Source organism: Leptinotarsa decemlineata, unplaced genomic scaffold, assembly GCF_025532065.1.
Source record: "Leptinotarsa decemlineata unplaced genomic scaffold, Ldec_3_MD MMD2_tig00001393_RagTag_RagTag, whole genome shotgun sequence".
Taxonomy (NCBI): domain Eukaryota; kingdom Metazoa; phylum Arthropoda; class Insecta; order Coleoptera; family Chrysomelidae; genus Leptinotarsa; species Leptinotarsa decemlineata.
The window spans coordinates 1,674,586-1,694,733 of record NW_027412562.1 but is presented as its reverse complement, the minus strand read 5'-3'; the positions used below and the strand labels follow the sequence as shown (position 1 = coordinate 1,694,733).

Here is a 20,148-nt window from a genome sequence, read left to right as displayed (position 1 = left end):
TCATTTTTATCATGTTTTCTCTAAGATTTTGAAGAAACTATTGTTAAGTAGTGAAAGGAACAGTCCTTTCTATTATAAGTTCTCCTGGGAGGGTTGTTCCATACACCAATTCAGCACTTGAACACTGCAATTGTTCCTTTACTGAAACCCTGATTCCCAGTGAAATTGTAGAAAGAAGGTCCGTCCATTTTCCTGATTCATGGCACTTCAGTGCTGCCTTCATTGTGCGATGAAATCTCTCAATCATTCCATTAGCCGATGGGTGGTAAGCTGTCGTTCTTATATGCTGCATACCCAACAATTTGGAGAATTCTTAGAAAAGTGAAGATTCAAATTGTCTTCCTTGGTCGGTCGTTATTCTCAACGGGACTCCAAATCGAGAAATCCATCCTTCATAAAATTTCTTGGCCACTGTTTCTGCAGTTATATTGGTTATAGGAAAAGTTTCAGGACATCTTGAATATCTATCTATGCAAGTTAAACAGTACGTATATCCATTTGATGGAGGAAGTGGTCCAACCAAGTCGAAACGACTTTTAAATACCTCATAAACACCTACTGGACTTATACATGTTTATTAATTTTGGATTTTTGACATTGAATACAGCACTGAGTCCATTTTTTAATGTCTTTCTTCATATTTGACCAAACATATATCTCGCTTATCAATTTAGTGGTAACTTTAATTCCGGGATGAGACAAATTATGCATTGTATTGAATATTTTTCTTCTGAATGCTTCAGGTACATAAGGTCGGACAAGCTTTTGTGAAGTGCCACAAAAAATGGAATCTTCACCATAGGGAAGTTTACATTCCTTGAGTTTTAGAGATGTGTGTTTTGGTTCAATGAGTAATTTCTGCAAGAACATCTTAACCATTTTGAAACAAAAAATCGGGGTCATCAATTATGGAATTAATTCTTGCTTAGAACAACTCAAAATACTTTTATTAAAAATGTCGGTATTTAAATAATCAATTTTACAACCTGACTTTTCTTATTATGGCAACCTTATGTTACTTTGTTTTTTATAATAAAATATATCGGCAGGTATAGGAACACATATACAGGATGAGCCAGAATGGCCACCACAAAATAATTTCGGAAACTTGGTAATTTTTTCAAAATATCAAAAAAAGTTTCGAGACAAGGTTTTTTCAAATGCAAATTTCTGTTCACATACAGCTGCATAAGATATTTCTACTGTTTTCCCTCTAACTGTAAATTACTCTGTGTCAAAATGAGACTTGGTTTCGACTGCTTTATTCCAGAAACATTTTCTTCAAAGTATATTGAACCGAATGTAAGTTTTCTGCAAAATCCAAATAAGACTATTGAAATTTTTAGCGCTAGTGATAAAAAGTTTGTTTTCGATCAAGATTCATTTATTCATTTATTCAATATTTTGTATCCTAACATGCCATTGTGATCTAATTACACGGAGAAAATGTACCCATGATTGATTGCAAAATAACATTAATATTGTTATCATAACATGCATTAAATATAATCATACATCATTGTAGGGGATCAAAAAATACTCGTAACAAATACCTAGCTTTACAATATTATCAATTGTATATTACTGGAGTTTTTTCTCAACACCAAATCCTTATTCGATCCCTCGACCCGTGTTTCGATCACCAAGTGACCATCTTCAAGAGGAAGATATTCCTCTTACTCTTGAAGATGATCTCTTGGTGATCGAAACACGTGTCAAGGTGTTGAAATAACGGTTTGGTGTTGAGAACGAAACTCTAGTGATATTCATTACTACACCAAAGGTGTAGTAATTATATTATTATAAATAACATACTCGTCAGTTGTTGTCTATTTTGCATAGACATCATTTCGAATTTGTCTTTCTTACTGTTCTATAGTTAGGCCATAGGTGATTATATTTAAAATATAGATATCTGAAAATTTTATTCCGTAGTTTTTCGACCTTTTTCAGTGTAGAACGATATTATCCGCTCAACATTATACATGTAATCTCTAACTTTGGTCTAACTAAGGAATTACAGAGCATTTTAATAATATTAATGACTCATGACCTGATTCAACTATACTATGGATATGATTTGAAAATAAAAATTAACTTTCACTCGCCTCTCCAAGACTTCCTCATCCATTCCTTATCGAAAAATAATAGCTTCTTTCTGACGAGTTATTGATATTATGCTGCACTTCTTTAAACTGAAGTGGAGTTTATTCATGTAGCTACATTCAGTTTTCAGTGAATTTGTAGTTTTGTTCAGATCTTTCTGCAATAACACACCATTTTCAACATAGGTGGCAGATCATTAATGAATGTAACAAATGAAAGAGGTCCTAGATTAGAGCCTTGTGGCGCTCCAGAATTAGCAAGAAATATACCAGATGTGAACCCATTTTCCAAATAACTTGATTCATCCCAGTGAATGTATCGACATTCCATACTCATTCAATTTTTTGTAATAGAGTCTTATGGTCTACCTTGTCAAGAGCGTTTTTACTAAAAGTAAACAAATTACTACTCATCGACTTATTTGTTGATAAATCGTGCTGTTCATACGCATTTCTCCAGATGTATAAACAATTTGTTCATGTAATGTCTAAGTTGTAGGATGATTTTTCTGAACCAAGAACCGATGAAAAAATTGACGCAAAACTTTCTGTAATGTTCACATCATCCACTATTTTCCCATTGTAAATGTAATGTCGCAAATTTCGAGCTTCTACTTCGTTTATTGTTTACATAGCATAACATAGTTCGTTAAAGGTAACACTGAAACTGTGTTGAGATAATACCTACACATACACCATTGAAAAATTTAAGTCGAAGAGCTTCTAATGGAACCATTGAAACTATATGAACTTATCCAATCAATATTAATTTACACTGTACTTTTTTTTATAACAAGAGCCCTATTTTGGGATAATGAAGCATTGTCAATAAGTCTTTGCAGGTTATATTGAGTCTTATTTTGCAATGGTGGTATAATTCAAAAAAATGTTTTTTCAGTCTTCTGTAGGATTCATATCTGGTGAGCACGTGGACCAATTTAGAACAGCTACTCCTTACGACTTCTTGCATGAACATAAAATGTTCTCTGAAAACTCCTCCTTTCTAATGGTTTCAGGATTAAATTGACAATTGAGTTGCGCTGGTAGCAAAGAAATTTTCATTCTCATTCCAATGTTTTCCCAGAACATTATATTATTTTCTTTGTATTTTGATACAGAGCTAGCAAAAATTCAAAATTTGCAAATTCTTTTTGCTGGCATGTAACGAAAATATATATTTATCCCTCGATAAAAGGGGGAAATGTATGTTTTATTTCGATTCAAACAGAAAATATCGTGTTTGAACTAGTGGTTTACTATTCGACGTAATTCTTTGTCAATATAATCCAGTACCTGCTATTTATCAAGGGTAGCATCTTCTAACTTACATGTCTACCGTATAAGAGGACAGAGTAAAAAAGATTTGTCATAAATGATGAAGTGAAGTGGTCTCAAATCAGATCCTTGATGTATACCATTCGTGAGTTCACGCAAGACGGATAAGTTGCCATTGACTGTATACTAACATCTTATATAACCACTGTTGTGATTTCGAATTTCAGGATTAGCACACACAACTTTTCAGGATTTGAAGTGAGTCCCCCCTTGCAAAAAATAACCTGCTCAAGTGAAAAATCTAAAAATATGGTTGAACTTTACTGAAGTGGAGTTTTTTGTTTATTCATCGATATACAATTATTATTGCTATAATTATTCAATCAAAAAGCAAATGGTATGAATTTGAAGAAACAGATATCCCATCAGAATATAAATTGTTGAAGCCAGTACTATTGAAACTCCTCCGATATTTATCTCTAAAAAATCCAACCCAAATTCCGTGTACCGCGTAGGAGAAATGTTACACATGTCAGTTGATTGCCTCCTACAGTCAGCTGTTTCAATAGCACGCTGAACCGTGGGGGTGCTCCAAGTGACGGGAATAGTTTTGTGTGTGTTTAAAGTTGGGAAAACACAGCTGACACGCGATTGGGGAACTTGGGAGGCCGTCACTTACTTTTTACTCGTTTGTTTTATCGGTATAGCGAGCAGATGATCGAGATGGTTGTTGTGAAAAAACTGTATTATACGTAATGATTACTCCATTTGCTTATTGGTTTGTTTGGTATAGTAATTGTGGTCTTTATTTTACCCCACTTTTTAAACGACAGCTAAAAACACTACTAACGAAGTTGCTGAAAATATTAGATGTCACATTTTAGGTCAATTTCCAGCTCATTCAGATTTCTGTTTTCATTGTTGTATGTGCTCGTTCATAAAAAAGTGTTGTTGAGTTCATCTTCAGGTATTGATCCCCTTTAATAATATAGTTAGGGAGCTAACTAATTCCGTTATTCAATAATCATTTCTGATTATATAAGAATCTGAATAACTATATATATATATATATATATATATATATATATATATATATATATATATATATATATATATATATATATATATATAATATATATATATATATATATATATATATATATATATATATATATATATATATTGTTGGGGATGCAGTCAAAAGTCAAAGTACTGGGCATTGTTGAAAAAACTCTTTGTTATATGGTCGAGCTTTCGAGAATGTTTATTCCATTTATCAAGACATTTACAAGAAATTTAAAAACATTGCAGCAAAATTGTAATACAAATAGGTAAAAAATGTACTTACTAACTTGAGGTTATAGTAAAAAGTCAGACGTTGCAATGAGAAAAACAAAGTTAATACTTTTCATCATGTAGAAAAATGCCACACATTCAATTTTAGAGTTTCAGAGAAAAAGTACAAAAAACTTGATTTATTTAAAAATTTTAAAATTATTTCACTGGCCATGCCTGGCACTTATTCGGTGGCGTGGTAGCAACCATAAAGAGAGAGGAAACAGGAAATATTTGAAATTTGATAATTGATATTCTATAAAGACATTCGAAGACAATGACAGTAAAACAACAAAACAGGATTACCAAAAAGCACACCAACACCATGGTTGGTTTTTTTCACGTAATTTCAAAGAATTCGAAACCCATCCTTTACTTCCTCCGCAATGCACAATGATTAGTCGCGATCCTTTGTTTGCAGGCGTGTTAGGCGTACACATTATCGAACCATCAGTCCACCATTTCGTAATTGTGTCGTGAGTGTCATACCAAGTTTCGTCCAAATAGAAAATTTGTCAAGTCAAGTCTGAATCAATATATAGGTAACCCTATCAATTTTGTTGTTTCAGAAAGAAACATCATTTATTTCAACATTTAGAGGTTTCTCTACACATAATAAAACGCATGATCAGCGAGTAACATGTGCTAAAAACGCATTATCAGCAAGTAATATGTGCTAAAAACGCATTATCAACGAGTAACATGTGCTAAGAAACGCATTATATTCGAGTAACATGTGCTACAAAACGCATTATCAACCAGGAGCATGTGTTAAGAAAACGCATTATCAGCTAGTAACACGTGCTGTGTTAACGCATTATCAGCTAGTAACACGTGCTAAGTTAACGCATCATCAGCGAGTAACGTGATGATAAAATACATTATTAGCGAGTAATATGTGCTGGGAAAACGCATTATCAGCGTGTTACGTGTGCTTAGAAAACGCCTTATCAGCTAGTAACATGGCTTGTATATTATGTTCAACAAAACTAGACATCCTTAAAAAAATTCATTATTTGGCATGCGCACCGATGATGATATTTGTATCATAATAATAATGATTATGTACTTTTAAATTCTTCTTTAAATTATCAAATTGCTTTGAAGTTGAGATGGATATAAAAAACCGTAGGCTTGAACTGTGCTTCTCTAAATTGTACCCGTACGAAATGGGCGAGTACCAAATGAATTATTCGGTGTCTGACTTTTGCTGAATTATGACAATTTCGTAGACATGAAACTACATATTTTCAAATGTTGCACAGTTTTTTCTTGTAATTCTCAAAGATTTTTTCTGGTAATTAATCAGCCATTTTTCATTTTTTTTCTGCCACACACAATTTTAACCGACTCTTTTTTTGTTTCAGATACAAAAGCGGCATCAGAGTCAACGCACTGAGAACCGGCGGGGTCATAAGCAGTGGCGGAGGCGGTGGGGGCAGCGGAGGCGGAGGCGGCGGTAGGCTGTACGAGGTGCGAAGGGCGTACAAGGCGGCCGTGGTGCCGTGCAAGACGGCCCGGCGAAGGGTTCGTGGAATGAGCATGGGCCAGAAGGTTTCAGGAGGAGTCAAGGCCGTTAATAGAGATGCCGCCGCCCCCTATAAACCGGTCATTCCCAGAGAATTGGCGCAGGTAATTTACCCTTGATTCTGTATATTCGTGAAACTAACAATGATGATTGGTACACGAAACCTGATCAGGACATCTATTTTACCCAATAAGTCATCTTAATAATTCATATGGAGAAAAAGGAAGAATAAGATTTTTTTATCATATTGAACCTTCAATATGAAAGTCAATGATATATTCACGTTATATTCTGGCACACTCCACTCCAATAAACTTTTGTGTACTCGTTTATGCAGATCCTTTGTTGGATATTCGTTACTGTGACCACTCCTTGGACTGTTTCCAGTGAGTCCTGTATTTATTCTGAGCTAATTTCTGAAGTACCTACTGAATCATGTCTACGGTTCCTTTCTTGAACGGTCTCTTTGCAAAGGTTTTCTCGTGTTATCCTGTTTTTTGTCGGTCCTCATTATGTTTCTTATTCATTCCTTCTCTGATCTTGTCCAATACGATAGATTTTGGTACTTTCAGATCTAGTTCGGAACCCACATATGAGTCCGTATCTAACTTACAGCCCAGCTTTTCGTTTTCTGTGATTTCTGAGTACCTTCGCATCCAGTTAAGTTGATCTATTTCGTTTACGAGCAAATTGAAATTCTTCGCAAGATTGTATAAACTTCTGCTTGGAAGTCAGTCCAGAAAGATTTAGAAATTCGTGCATTACATGGTTTCATAATTGTGGGCCAAGACCCACTAATGATAACTCTTGCCAGGCCGCTGCTGTTTCCACCACAGTGGCTATGTTTACAAGTTTTCTCCTGCAGCTTGTATCGTCGATCCTCCTCATCCTCAACGCCTGGTTTGATTCCAAGGACGTAATGTCATTAAATCCAACAAAGCAGCCTGAAGAAATCCTTTCTTCTAATGAGCTTAAGCATCCTGTGGATGATAACTTTATTGGCGAAACGCGCGTCGAGTGCAAAAATATCAGTTTGGTGTTAGGGCAATTGATCTCGAAAAAGTTATTCAACTTTCACACCAAAGGTTCCAATCTCATCGTTAATGAGCTTAAGCTTTTTCTGTAATCCTAAAACATAATATAACCGTTTCCGTTGACGTGCATGACTTTTTACATACTGATCTCGACGCGCAGTCCAGGAGACAAATTTGTAGTTTCTGATCCCAAAAAGTTTACCCAGAGAAGATCTTCTATATCATCTGCTTCTGTTTTTGTGTTCATCCAGTATATTACTCACCGAAACTTGTAGTTGTTGGTACGGTGGATGGTAACATATCTTCTCGGTTTATGGATGGAAATCCTCTTCAGTCTTCTGACGTCCCTGGAGGTTGTTTCCATCTGGGATCATTACTGTTTTCAATTTATATCGATGAGGTCATCATCCAAAGTTTGTCTAGATGTCGATGAATTGGAGTTATTTACAACATGATTTGAATAACCTAATGATTTTGAACTTGATGAGTGTAAATGAAGCCACTGGCAAAAAACGAATCTTACCAAAATAAATTTCCCACACCAACCGAAGCACTAGTATCTGTTAGTCAAGTAAAGGGCTTTCAGAGACATTCGTGCCAAATTTCAGCCCTATAGGTATGATGTTGGGCAAAATGAAAAATATTTGAAATTTACGCCATATTGAATTTTTAATAGCTCATAGCTAGCCAAGTTTTGGCTGGATTTAGATTCACAACCCCGCAAAATAACTGTCCCTGTATTTTGATTAGGATGCCCATCTAGGAGCCGAAACATAATAAAAAACTGTTTTTTCATTTTATCCGAGCATGTTTTTCATGTTTCAACAATATTGCCAGTGTTTAAAATGAAAGCTGTTTCAACAAATTATTTTATCTTTACTTTATCTATCGATCGAACCCTGCTATTGCTATTTTTTTCCTTCTGTGCAGCACGTTTGAGTCAATTATCAATATTTGTTGCTATAGAACCCTTCTAGTCTTCCCCAGGTAGATCAGAATATTCATCATCATTATTTTGTGGAAGCTACTTTTTCTAATCAGTTAACGGTAAAAACAAACTGACATCAAAAACATTGCCCTTTTTTGGATAGCAGTTCTTCCAACATGGTGCTATTTCAGTTTTCTGTACTTAAACGAAATGCATGTTTGCAGGATTTTGCCCGCCCTCCTCGGCTCGATATGTTACTCGACATGCCACCAGCACTCAGGGAGACGCAATTGAAGTATAGTTGGAACCAGGACGACCGCTCTCTCAACATATTTGTCAAAGAAGATGACAAACTTACGTTTCACAGGTGAGTTCGAAGCTCTTATTTCAAAGTGGTGCTTGCGGGGGTGATTCTCTACCAGTAGGATCAATTACATGTGTATCGGATGCGTGGAAACTGTTTGTATTTGATGTCTTTTCAGTGTCGGGTTAACTAGCGGATGCATCGAAACTTTATTCTCACACAAGTTTTAGGTTAGAGTGTTGAATAGGTTGTTGTCGTTTGTTGTCAATGTTCATAGTCAAAAATGGACAAAACGAATTAAACATCTAAATGTAGTATCAAAGCATTAAAAAGATCAATTACCTTATTCGCCGTATATTATAAGGCTTGGCTTAGCCGTTAAGTTTGTCAATTTTATATGCATCCTAACAAAAATCAGTCTTAAGCATGCTTGCAGTTGAATCTTTCACCTTGGCCGGATTCTTCGTATAGACCTTAGACGAATTAAGCTGAATTGAGCTCGCTTGATTCGTATATTTTATATGCATTATAACAAAAATCAGCTTTGAGCTTTCTTAAAGTGAAACATTTCACCTTGGCGACTTATAGGCGTATTCTCCGTAGAGAATTAAGCCCGGCTTAGACGTTGAGCTCGTTCAATTCTTATATTGTATATGGATCTTAACTAGATTCAGCCATAAGCTCGCTTACAGTGAAACCTGACTCATTTGTTGTGAATGATACTTCATTGTGAGATTTTCACTGAATAGTTTACAAAATAGCCTTACGTGTTTCACTATAGAGTTACTTCCTCAGGCGTTTTCATACTGACTGAGTTCAACCTAATCATTGTTTATATAATATAAAACTTTAACCATAAGACTTTACATCTACTAAATGACTAATAATTTACCTAATGGTTGAGTTTATGTATACATCAATTTAAAATTTCGAACATTATAACAGAAATTTTACAAACTCTTGAAATGGACATGTAACTTTGAAAAAAGATTCCAATAGTACTAGTCATTTAGTAAATTTCCAGAATTCCTGAATCTGATCATTTCCGAGCATTCCAGAAAATTGAGTTTCAAACATTTCTTTTCCAAATATAACAAGTCATAGTCATGATTGCCCTAATGCCCCTCTTCCAAAAGATAGTTTGAATGTGAAGTTGGTCTTTACCTTTGAAAAATACTCCTACGCTCTTTTATTCTATAGGAAAAGGTTCTTCTCGTTTGGTCAATATAAAATTTTGTGGAATAACCACAAGTCAACTCATATACTCACGGCAGTTTTTCAAACGTTTCTTTTGATTTTCTGATAGTTTCAGTTTTCAGGCAAATAGGGTTCCTCAAAGTACTGATTCAATTGTCAGAATTATGTCAGAGCAAGAGCATTTAAAAATTGAAGGTTAGAAAATCTGTTTAGAATTTGTTTTTCCATTAACTAGCTGTCAAACCCCTACGAACGACAACTCTCAAAAATCGAAACTTGTGCGAGCTAAGGTCTAACGAATTCTTACCTTTTAACGTGTGATTCCTAGCACCACCGGTTCACACCGCGGTCGATTGAGTAGTGGAGCAAACCATCAACGTCAACCCAACCGGCTACCGGTTGGGATATAGTTTGCGACAGTATTCCCACAGCCGATTTTCACCATTAACTTTGAATGAATGAATGAATGAATTAATTAATTTATTTGAATAGGAAATCCTAATATACAAACATTACATTAATACATTGGTATAATAATACATATACAAGGACAACTTGAGTCAGACCTATATACTAACAAATATATATATATATATATATACATATATATATATATATATATATATATATATATATATATATATATATATATATATATATATATATATATATATATATATATATATATATATATATATATATATACACATATATCTAATCACTTCAATATCGTTGAATATTATTCATTTTTATATAATTATTTGATCTGTCCTTAATAACCTTTTGCTGCTTTTCTTATGTCTTGAGGTAATTTATTAAATTGATTTAAGCCTTTATAAAATAATATTTTCATTGAACTTGTTAGATTGCATTTTGGCAAATGAAAATCATTGATTTGTCTTTTTTATAATTATGTGTGCTTCTTCGAAATGTAATAAATTCACAAAAATATGATGGTAGCATATTATTAACAGTTTTGAAAATAAATATCATTGCTGCTTTATACAACCTGTCTTCTACTGCGAACCATTGTAGACCATCCAGCATAAATGTTATATTGGTACACCTGTTGCATTTCAGAATCACTCTCGTGCCTCTATTTTGTAGTTTTTGTAATGAGATAATTTTGTTTTGATCTAAACCATATAACATTGTACTGCAGTAATCAAAATGTGGCTGTATAATCATGTTACATATTGTGATTTTGGGAGCAGTAGACAAGTGAGTGGAGATTCTTGTGAAAAAAATAAAGTTTCTTTGTTTTTTTTTGTTACATATGTGTGATGTGAATTTAAAGATAAGCCGTTGCCCAGTATTGTAACTCTGTTACAAGTTCAATTTCATTTTCGTTGATTTCACAACACAACAAAAAAATATTTTTTGAATGATTCCTACACTAAATTAGTCAATTTCTACTAATTTTGGGGTGATAAAAACGAAAATAACAATGAAAAATTTTTATTAGCTCTGGTTTTTGAGATACACAGTACTTAATCTTAAAGAGTAGTTATACTATACGTGAAAAGTGAAAGTACATAAAACAATATTGTTATGTTTCTTTTAGAATATTTTAAGTACAAAATTAATAAAAAAAAACATTATTCTTAGTGTTTTGACAAATAAAAGAAGTTTGTACCACCAAATTTCAATTAAGTCCATCCGATTCATTGTAAGATCGTTGTCGTTTAGCTTGTCTTTTATAAAACACTTCTGGAGCATCCCTACACACAGACCAGCAGTAGTCTGCAAGCATTGCTTCATTCCAACGGCCCTGATATCTCTGTTCCATTAAGGCAATACATATATATAATATAATGATACTATATCTTGAAAACAAGAGCTAATATATAATTTTTATGGTCACTTTCGGTTTTAACACGTGGAAATACATTAAAATCATCTAATTTCAACCCCGAAACAAAAACTTTGTTGTGTTGTGTTTCAATAGGCAGGAGTTTATATTGAGTTGTTTGTATTTGTATGGTGTAGTTAGAATCATGGCTTTAGTTTTGGATATATTTAATTTCAATTTATTGACGATCAGGTACTCATTAATTTTTTCTAAAGAAGAATTCATTTTAGTTACAGCTACATCTAGGCTTTGATGAGATATAGACAGCAGTGTATCATCAGCGAATAAATTCATGAAATCACAGTTGTGACATAAGCCGATATCGTTAATGTATATTAAAAACATTAAAGGACCCAATACAATACCCTGAGGTACACCAAATTTTGTGATGATAGGATTTGAATAAACATTATCCACTTTAGTGATTTGTTTTCGGTTATTTAGGTGGTCCTTAAACCATTTCAGTACAGTTCCTTTTATTCTTATAGCAACTTTATTGCAATTGCTAGTGCAATCAATAATTTTGTTTGTTTTTCTCCACAGGCACCCGGTGGCCCAAAGTACAGACTGCATTAGAGGAAAAGTGGGTCTCACGAAAGGAATGCATTGTTGGGAAGTGTGTTGGTCGACAAGGCAGAGAGGTACGCATGCCGTAGTAGGCGTAGCTACAGCAGAGGCACCTCTTCATTCTGTCGGCTACCAAAGTTTAGTGGGGAGTACAGATACGTCATGGGGATGGGATTTAGGTGAGTATCTTCGTTTTGGATCAAACTTAACCTCCTTTGATTTGTAAATATCGTCATTTCACGAGTTGAAAACTTGGAACTTCTTTCTTTCGTGTAGTCTACGGTTCTCCTTTGACCTTCCAGTCGTTCATTCGCAAAATCCAACATTAACATAATTATTTTGAGGTTTTTTCATGCAACAGAGAACTGACTACCAGATAGATAATATAATGAATCGAAATATGAACAACTTGTTTTTGATCTTTTGTTGTTAATCTAGGTTGCTGTTATGATGAAGTAAATTAATATATTGTAATGTTTTGGCGTTGTACTTTTTTTATCTTATTGTACACTGTCAATTGCAATTTTTATGATGTAGCATTAAGACAGAATATATCTTTATTTCATAGCAGAGCCCTTTGAATTCTGACAAATTTGGATTGATTTTTATTGCATTTGGTATGCCATTAAACTTAACCATATGTAAAGTATACACTTACCAGCAAAATTTCTTTATATTTCAAATCTATGAATTTTCAAACTGGCTCATCACCAACATCAGTGGTTTTCTGCCTCCCGTCACATATTTTCCTACATATCCATTATTTTCTCTTTACAGGTCGTAATAAATTGTACCACGATTCGAAGAACTCTCCTGGGGTAACTTATCCAGCGTTACTAAAACCTGACGAGACTTTCATAGTGCCAGATAAATTCCTAGTGGTGCTGGATATGGACGAAGGTACGCTTAGTTTCGTAGTGGATGGCCAGTACTTAGGAGTCGCGTTCAGGGGACTCAAAGGAAGGAAGTTGTATCCGATAGTTAGTGCTGTTTGGGGACATTGTGAAATAACTATGAGATATATTGGAGGACTGGATCGTGAGTATACTTTCATTCGTATTTAGTTTTCCTATAAAGGGGTCACGCCCCCTCTGATCTAGATGAAAAATAACTGAAAAAATTTTAGTCAATTTTTTTTTCTAAAAGAATGATGGGAAAAATTTAATTTCTATCTTCTAGCTCAAATATCAGCTGCATAATGAATTTTGATTTTTTCATCATACCAGTGTTGCAAAATATGACTCGTCTTGGCCTATATAGAACTTCTCAGTATTGACAATGCTTTATCGCAGACAAATTTATTTGTTTTCCATCCTGTTTATATTTTCTACTTCTTAAATATATATTTTTGGTTGCAAAAATTTCAAATATAGTTTTTAATTGAAAGGGTCAAATTTTCCTACATAAAAATATATCAACTTTCCGTGGAGTTAACTCAATTTTCTTCCCACTAGGTACTTCTTTTCACTGGGTACTTCTTTTCCTCAATTATAATATTTAATTTTGGAGATAATTGTAATCTCAAAATTGAGAAGTTTTTTATGGAGTTGCAACAGAAGATCAAGTTTAAAAAAATGGAGAAAAATCAACTGAAATTCTGCACATTCAGATGCAATTCTTCACATGTGCTATATAATTGAACTTCATAAAACTTCTTCATAACTTTTTTTGATATTGTGAGAAATAATCCTTGTTTAAAAAAATAAATTTGGTGATGTGAATCACCTTACTAAATTTTTTTCATATCATATCGCATCGTGGATAAGAGAAGATAGAAAAAAACAGGTTCGTCACTTTCATTACTTTTCAGAAACTACTGAAAATAATACGTTGAGTTTGGAGTCAAAACATAATGCCTTCTGCATTCAAAAATAAAGGATTCTTCATAAATCATATATTTCTAGGACATCTGCATTTTCGTTGGCAGTTGTCACTGCCATTGAATGTATTGAACTATTCGTGTTAGGAATCACACGTTAAAAGATAAGACCTCTTTAGTCCTTAGCTCGCACAAGTTACTCAACTTCTGAGAGTTGTCGTTCGTATGGGGGCGGCAGCTGATTAACGGAAAAACAGATTTTTTTAAAAAACAGATTCAAGTCGACTTGTTTGAAAAATACAGGCAAATAAGGTTCATCGCATTGATAAAAAAAAACGAACCATCTCCTCTAGGCCATTGGAAGTTATGTATAAACTTTCTTTGTTGGTACAGCTATGTTGATGACATTCAATCATGTTTCACGTAAACAAATGGACAATTGTGTCCAAATTTCATCAGTTTGCTACTCCTTTTGCTCATATTCACTATGGAGATTGAAGAAAATTATAATTTGATAAAACAATGGTGATGATAGCAATTTAATAGGTTCTTTACTATCCAGAAAAGTATATGGTCAAGGAATAAAGGAGATTCATTCGATTCCAACAAACTAGAGGAAAATTATCATAGTAAGCTAGCATATTTAGGCCAGCCTGGTTTGCAGATTTTCGATTTCTTAAAACATAAAGGTGTAAATATAGCTTTTAAAACCAATAATGATGTGAGCATGTATATTACAAAGGAGAGTGGTTGAATATGGCCAATAAAGAATATCTGCGTAGTTGACAACTGAAAGCATCAAAGATTCACATAAGGAATTTTTCCATGATAAGGCAAGGTTTAAATCAAATCCTGCCTTGGATGTTACTTGTGTACTTGAGAAGAAGGCCAACTACAAAAATAAACTACATTCCTGTTTCCAGAATAATTATAATTTCAAAAGAGTCAACTATCCACAACTGTATAATCAAATATCTCATTTTGACTGGACCTTCTTGGAAGTTCTTGATGACTTAGAAGATGCATACATATATTTCTATGGAAAACTTTATAATGTTTTTGATAGCTGCTCTTCCAAGTATACAGTTAAATCTAAACATAAATATCCTCCTTAGTATAATAGAAGCATTATTAGAGATGTGCAGGCTAAAAGCAGAATCTGGCGCAAATACAAACGTGAGTGTAATTTGCAGGCCCTTGAAGATTTCAAACACCTTTCGGGCAAAAATAAAGCATGATGTTGATGTGGCATACAAAAAATTTTTAGGTGGAACTGAGGAAGAAATACATATCAATCCCAACAGATTTTGGTCATTTATAAACAATATCTAATATCGTAAACGATTTTGCCAATCTTATCAAACAATCGTATACCGTTTCGTCCCCTTTTTCAACCAAATTCTGATATTGATGATAATCATTTTCTTGATGTATCATCTTTCAGTAAAAACGAAGTATACGAAGCACTAAGGTCGTTTAAGCCTAAAAAGACCACTGGTCCAGATGACATTTCAGCTTCCATCCTAAAAGATTGTTCATTTGTGCTTGCTCGTATTCTATCTATACTAATTTATATCTGCTTAAGATCGGCTACAATACCAAGGACCTGGAAATCATCAAAAGTCTGTCCCATTTTCAAGAATGGAGATAGACGAGATAATAAAAATTATCGGCCTATCTCTATTATTTGCAACTTTGCAAAGGTTTTTGAGATTCTGCTGGAGCGAGTTATATATTGGCATGTAAGTTGTAATATAAGTATAAACCAACACGGTTTTATGAAAAATCGTGCAACGGCCATCAATCTTCTGACTATAACCCAACATATTGCTGAATCTATTGACAATAGGGCACAAACTGATGTTATTTACACAGTCTTTTCTAAGGCCTTCGACAGGCTTGACCATGGCATTCTACTGAACAAACTAGTAGCCTTTGGATTATCTCCATCCTTAATCGCACTCTTTCTCACTCTTTCACACTCGATCTCTACAGGATCGAAAACAATATGTTCAGCTCAATGGTTTCAAATCTACTGGATACAGTGCTTCTTCCAGTGTTCTACAGGGGTCAAATCTGGAACCGTTGCTCTTTAATATCTTCATTAATGATATTGCAGATATTATAGATGTATATTTCCTTTTGTATGCCGATGATCTAAAACTATACTGCCTCGTTGAGAACATAGGATGGGTTGTAGAATGGTGTTATCGAAATAATTTTTCGCTGAATCCAGATAAATATAAGGTCATGTCCTACAGTTTGAAAACGAACATCTTGATCTTTGATTATTCAATAGAAAACGTTTCCCTGGTGAGACCAGAAACATTTACTGACCTTGGCGTCACATTTGACACTGCACTATCATTTAATAGGCATATCGATAATATTGTAACCTCCTCCTGTCGTTTTTACGAATTAATTGCATGTAACAGCATGCAATTAATTCAAAGAAATTTAATTTCAAAGAAACTTCGACCTCAAACACTCTAATCTATGCTTTCATAAGATCAAAGTTAGAATATGCGTCAGTTGTGTGGAGCCCCTTTTATCAATATCATATAGATAGAATAGAAGCAATTCAACGACGATTTTTAAAACTGCTTAGCCTAAAAACTGATGGCATTTATCCTCCAATAGGGACAACCCACTCTGTATTGCTACAAGAGCATAACTTTTTCAGTCTCGAAAAAAGGCATGAATATTATAGTGTTGTACTAACCTATAAAATTATCAAAAGCGTAGTTGACTGCCCAACATTACTGGAAAAGTTTAATATTTGCATTCCTAGAATCTGTTCCAGATACTCGAGTACTTTCTATATAAAAACATCTCGCACAAATGTTCTGGAGAATTCTCCGATCACCATGTGTAAAGTGACAAACTCTGTTAGCGATAATTTAGATATATTTAGTTGCAAATTGTCAGTTATAAAATCCCACTTCCTAAAATAATTGTTTTGTCACCGTGTTAGGATTCACACGTTGAAAGGTAAGACCTCGTTAGTCCTTAGCTCGCACAAGTTTCTCAACTTCTGAGAGTTGTCGTTCGTATGGGGGCGACAGCTGATTAACGGAAAAACAGATTATAAATATAAAATGTATAGTCTGTATAGATTTGTTTGTATTGTTTGTAGTGTTTGTAGACTTTACAGTCACTTGTTTGTGATGTATTTATTATACTCTATTATTTTCTGCTCTGTAATTGGGCAATGTCCTGTAGAGTATTGTATCACAAATAAATAAATAAATCTTGCTCGATAAAGCTATTCAGTACAGCGAAACACGTGTCGCCATTTTGTAAATATGTTTATAGTTAAAATCAAAATAAATCTGGATTTTCGTCGAGTATCGGCCAGTTCCATTCAATAAATGTGAACTGTGCTGAGAATAAAAAGTTTCATTGAAAAAAATACGCTTTTTCTCAATAACTCACCATATTTTATTTAATCAATAAATTGAACAATGCAGCGCCACAGCTATTACTCCACCATTATTTGGAACACAAAATCTTGTTACTCAATCCATCTTTCCTGTGAATAAGTGGTATTTTGCTGGGCCTTCGAAAAAATATTCAACGCGATATTATATCATCAATCCACCTGTCACTCAAGCGTTTTCTTTATTTTTTCCAGCTGAACCTCTACCTCTTATGGACCTGTGCCGACGCGTGATTCGGCAGCGCCTAGGAAAGCAGCATTTAGAAGAGAAGGTGATGAGTTTGCAATTGCCACAAGCCTTACAAACGTACCTCCTGTACAGAGACCGAAGATAATACATCAGACTGTTTAGTGCAGTGAAGTGTTTTTCAATGACTGCTAACTTGTAGGAATGTAATGAAGTAACCAAATAATCGAACAATGCCCGAAGAAGGTAACGCGGGACGCGTTTGGACGTGGAAAAAGCGAGTCTTTTTCGCCGATGTGATGGTACGTGAATCTCGGGGTTGGTGAGCGCGCCATCTACTGGTGTATCTCCGGACAAGCGCGCTCAGTCCTTGTCTTTTGTTGAGAACATTGCCATATGGTGTATATAGTTGTAACCTAACAAGTCTTCGGAAAAATATATTCTCAAGCACAGCTTCCTTCGAAATAAAGCTTTACAATATTTTTTTTTTGACAAGTGTACCACATGAGTGCTAGACTGTTTTGTTGTATTATATATTTTGTAAATATGTTATTTTTTTCTATTTTGTTCCCTTTTTTTTTTCGACAGCTGCAGGAATACATTGAAATATCGAGCTGGACGGCAGTGGTGGATCCAAGATCGTTGAAGGTTTTTCTTCGTGCGTTGGAAAATTGATATTCGAATGTAAGATTATTGGAATTGGAGTCGAAGGCTCTCCAAGCTCTCTTGGTCTCTTTTCTCTTTCTCTCTCTCATTCCGCTGCCGGCATTAGGAAGTAATCCAGATTGATTTTTTCCAGATTCCTGTAGTTTCCGCTTTAGCTCACTTGGGAAGAGTTTTTATTCTCGATTGGTAGTATGAGGTGATTCGTTATTCTGTTGGCCATGACTCAATTGGGGTTTTTGACTATTCTGGACCGTTTTAAAAGATTTCCAAAGCATAGCGACTAGATTAGTGGTTTGAACCTTGTGAAAATTATGGATTATAGTAAATAAGACCTTGAAAGTGGGTAGAATTTACTTTGTTGCGAAATCTTTATAGTACGAAAGTTGGTTTCAAACGCAAGGTTTTTTTTTATCAGTAGTTTCAAAATCTTGAGAAGAATTTTTATAAGAAAGACACCCTCTACAAGCTGGCACCGAATCATATTTGCTTTAATCACATCTTCCACTTGGTTGATTTTTAATCATTTCAAATTAGTTTTTTTCTTTGGCGATGGAAATCAGTAACACTATTCATGATAATAGATAATAATTGAAGTTATCACAGAAGAAATACAGTTTTTTTTCGTTTTAATTTGGAGAAAAAAATATTATTTTGCATTCGACCTTAATTTAATTTATGAAAATTTACTTTTGTGAAGTTCTTAATGTTGGTTACGTTTTTGAGGTGAGAAAACCATAAGTCAAATTGAATGTACTCAGCAATGTTTCGGTGAAAAATTTGATGTTTGGGCAATGTCTATAAAAATGTAAATTTTAAATTTGTGAAAAAAATAAATATTGAATATACCATAGTCGAATTATATTGATGAGTGAGTTTCGGAGAAGAGAAATTATTATAAATATATTTATGAAAATGCTAGATAATGGAAATGCAAAAAATAATCTTACCAAGGTATTTCATGAATAAACGTTGCTATTGTTGGTATCACATATATTCAATAATTCAAATTTTATTTCCGGTCATAATAACTTACTTTTTTTACAGATTATCATTTTCATACTCTTAAATTTTGTATCCATTAATTATTTCTTCTCATTTTTTGATATTATTTCCTTTATTCATTCAACTTATCTGAATAATTCGGTCGTGATATTTTCAATATATAATTAATTTTTTTTCCCATAGATTTCGATTCTGTCATCCTGGATATCCTAGTCTCCAACATTCATATTATTTGATTTAGGAACGTTTGTTTTTGAATATTGAACTTTTTATTAGTTTTGAGATAATTTTTTTATTATGTACTTGTTTATAAAAAGCAAGTGATTTTCCTTGCTTTCGTACATAACTTCAAAAAAACTTACAAGCATATTGTCATAGGTAAACAAAATTTTACAATCTATAAACCTTTTGAAGTATCCCATGGAATAAATTGCAGGTTCGAGTTTCTTGAGCTTTTGTTTGATAACACTCAAATTGACTCGATTTATAGGCACCAGCTCTCAAGGGCTTCCCTTTTCTCAAATAATCCTCATACATTTAAATTCGTGAAAGAATTTCAAACCAAACATCACTTATTAAGCCATCGCAGCACAATCTGGCAACAGTGCATTGTTAAAAACTCGTCTCCATTTGTTTCTCACAATACAGTTCAGTGGTGTTGTTGCCAGATTCGGTAAATATTTGTGGAAGTTAGAAAGAAGATTATCCGCTTCTAAAATAATTGTCATACATTCAATTTTATCTACATCACTTTTTTTGCTATTGCAGGGCAATCTGGCAACCGACCATTGGTAAAAACGTATCTCTCTCTCTCTCTCTCTCTCTCTCTGTTATAATACAGTTCAGCAGTGTTGTTGCCAGATTCAGTAAATATTTGTGGAAATAACAAAACTGTGACATCAAAACCTTC

At 33.9% G+C, this 20,148-nt stretch overlaps 1 protein-coding gene across 4 annotated transcripts in view; it reads left to right on the top strand.

Moving 5' to 3' along the window:
• The window catches only part of gus (splA/ryanodine receptor domain and SOCS box containing gustavus), a 243,094-nt gene extending 224,977 nt beyond the window's left edge, over positions 1–18,117 (top strand). For all 4 annotated transcript variants that reach the window (XM_074176078.1, XM_074176077.1, XM_074176076.1 and 1 more), the window contains 5 exons: positions 6,083–6,347; positions 8,430–8,572; positions 12,102–12,304; positions 12,903–13,163; positions 17,579–18,117. In XM_074176078.1, the coding sequence (XP_074032179.1) occupies positions 6,252–6,347; positions 8,430–8,572; positions 12,102–12,304; positions 12,903–13,163; positions 17,579–17,718 (843 nt within the window). In that variant the 5' untranslated portion in view covers positions 6,083–6,251 and the 3' untranslated portion in view covers positions 17,719–18,117. The remainder of the gene's footprint in view (positions 1–6,082; positions 6,348–8,429; positions 8,573–12,101; positions 12,305–12,902; positions 13,164–17,578) is intronic.
• The last annotated feature ends 2,031 nt before the right edge of the window (positions 18,118–20,148 follow it).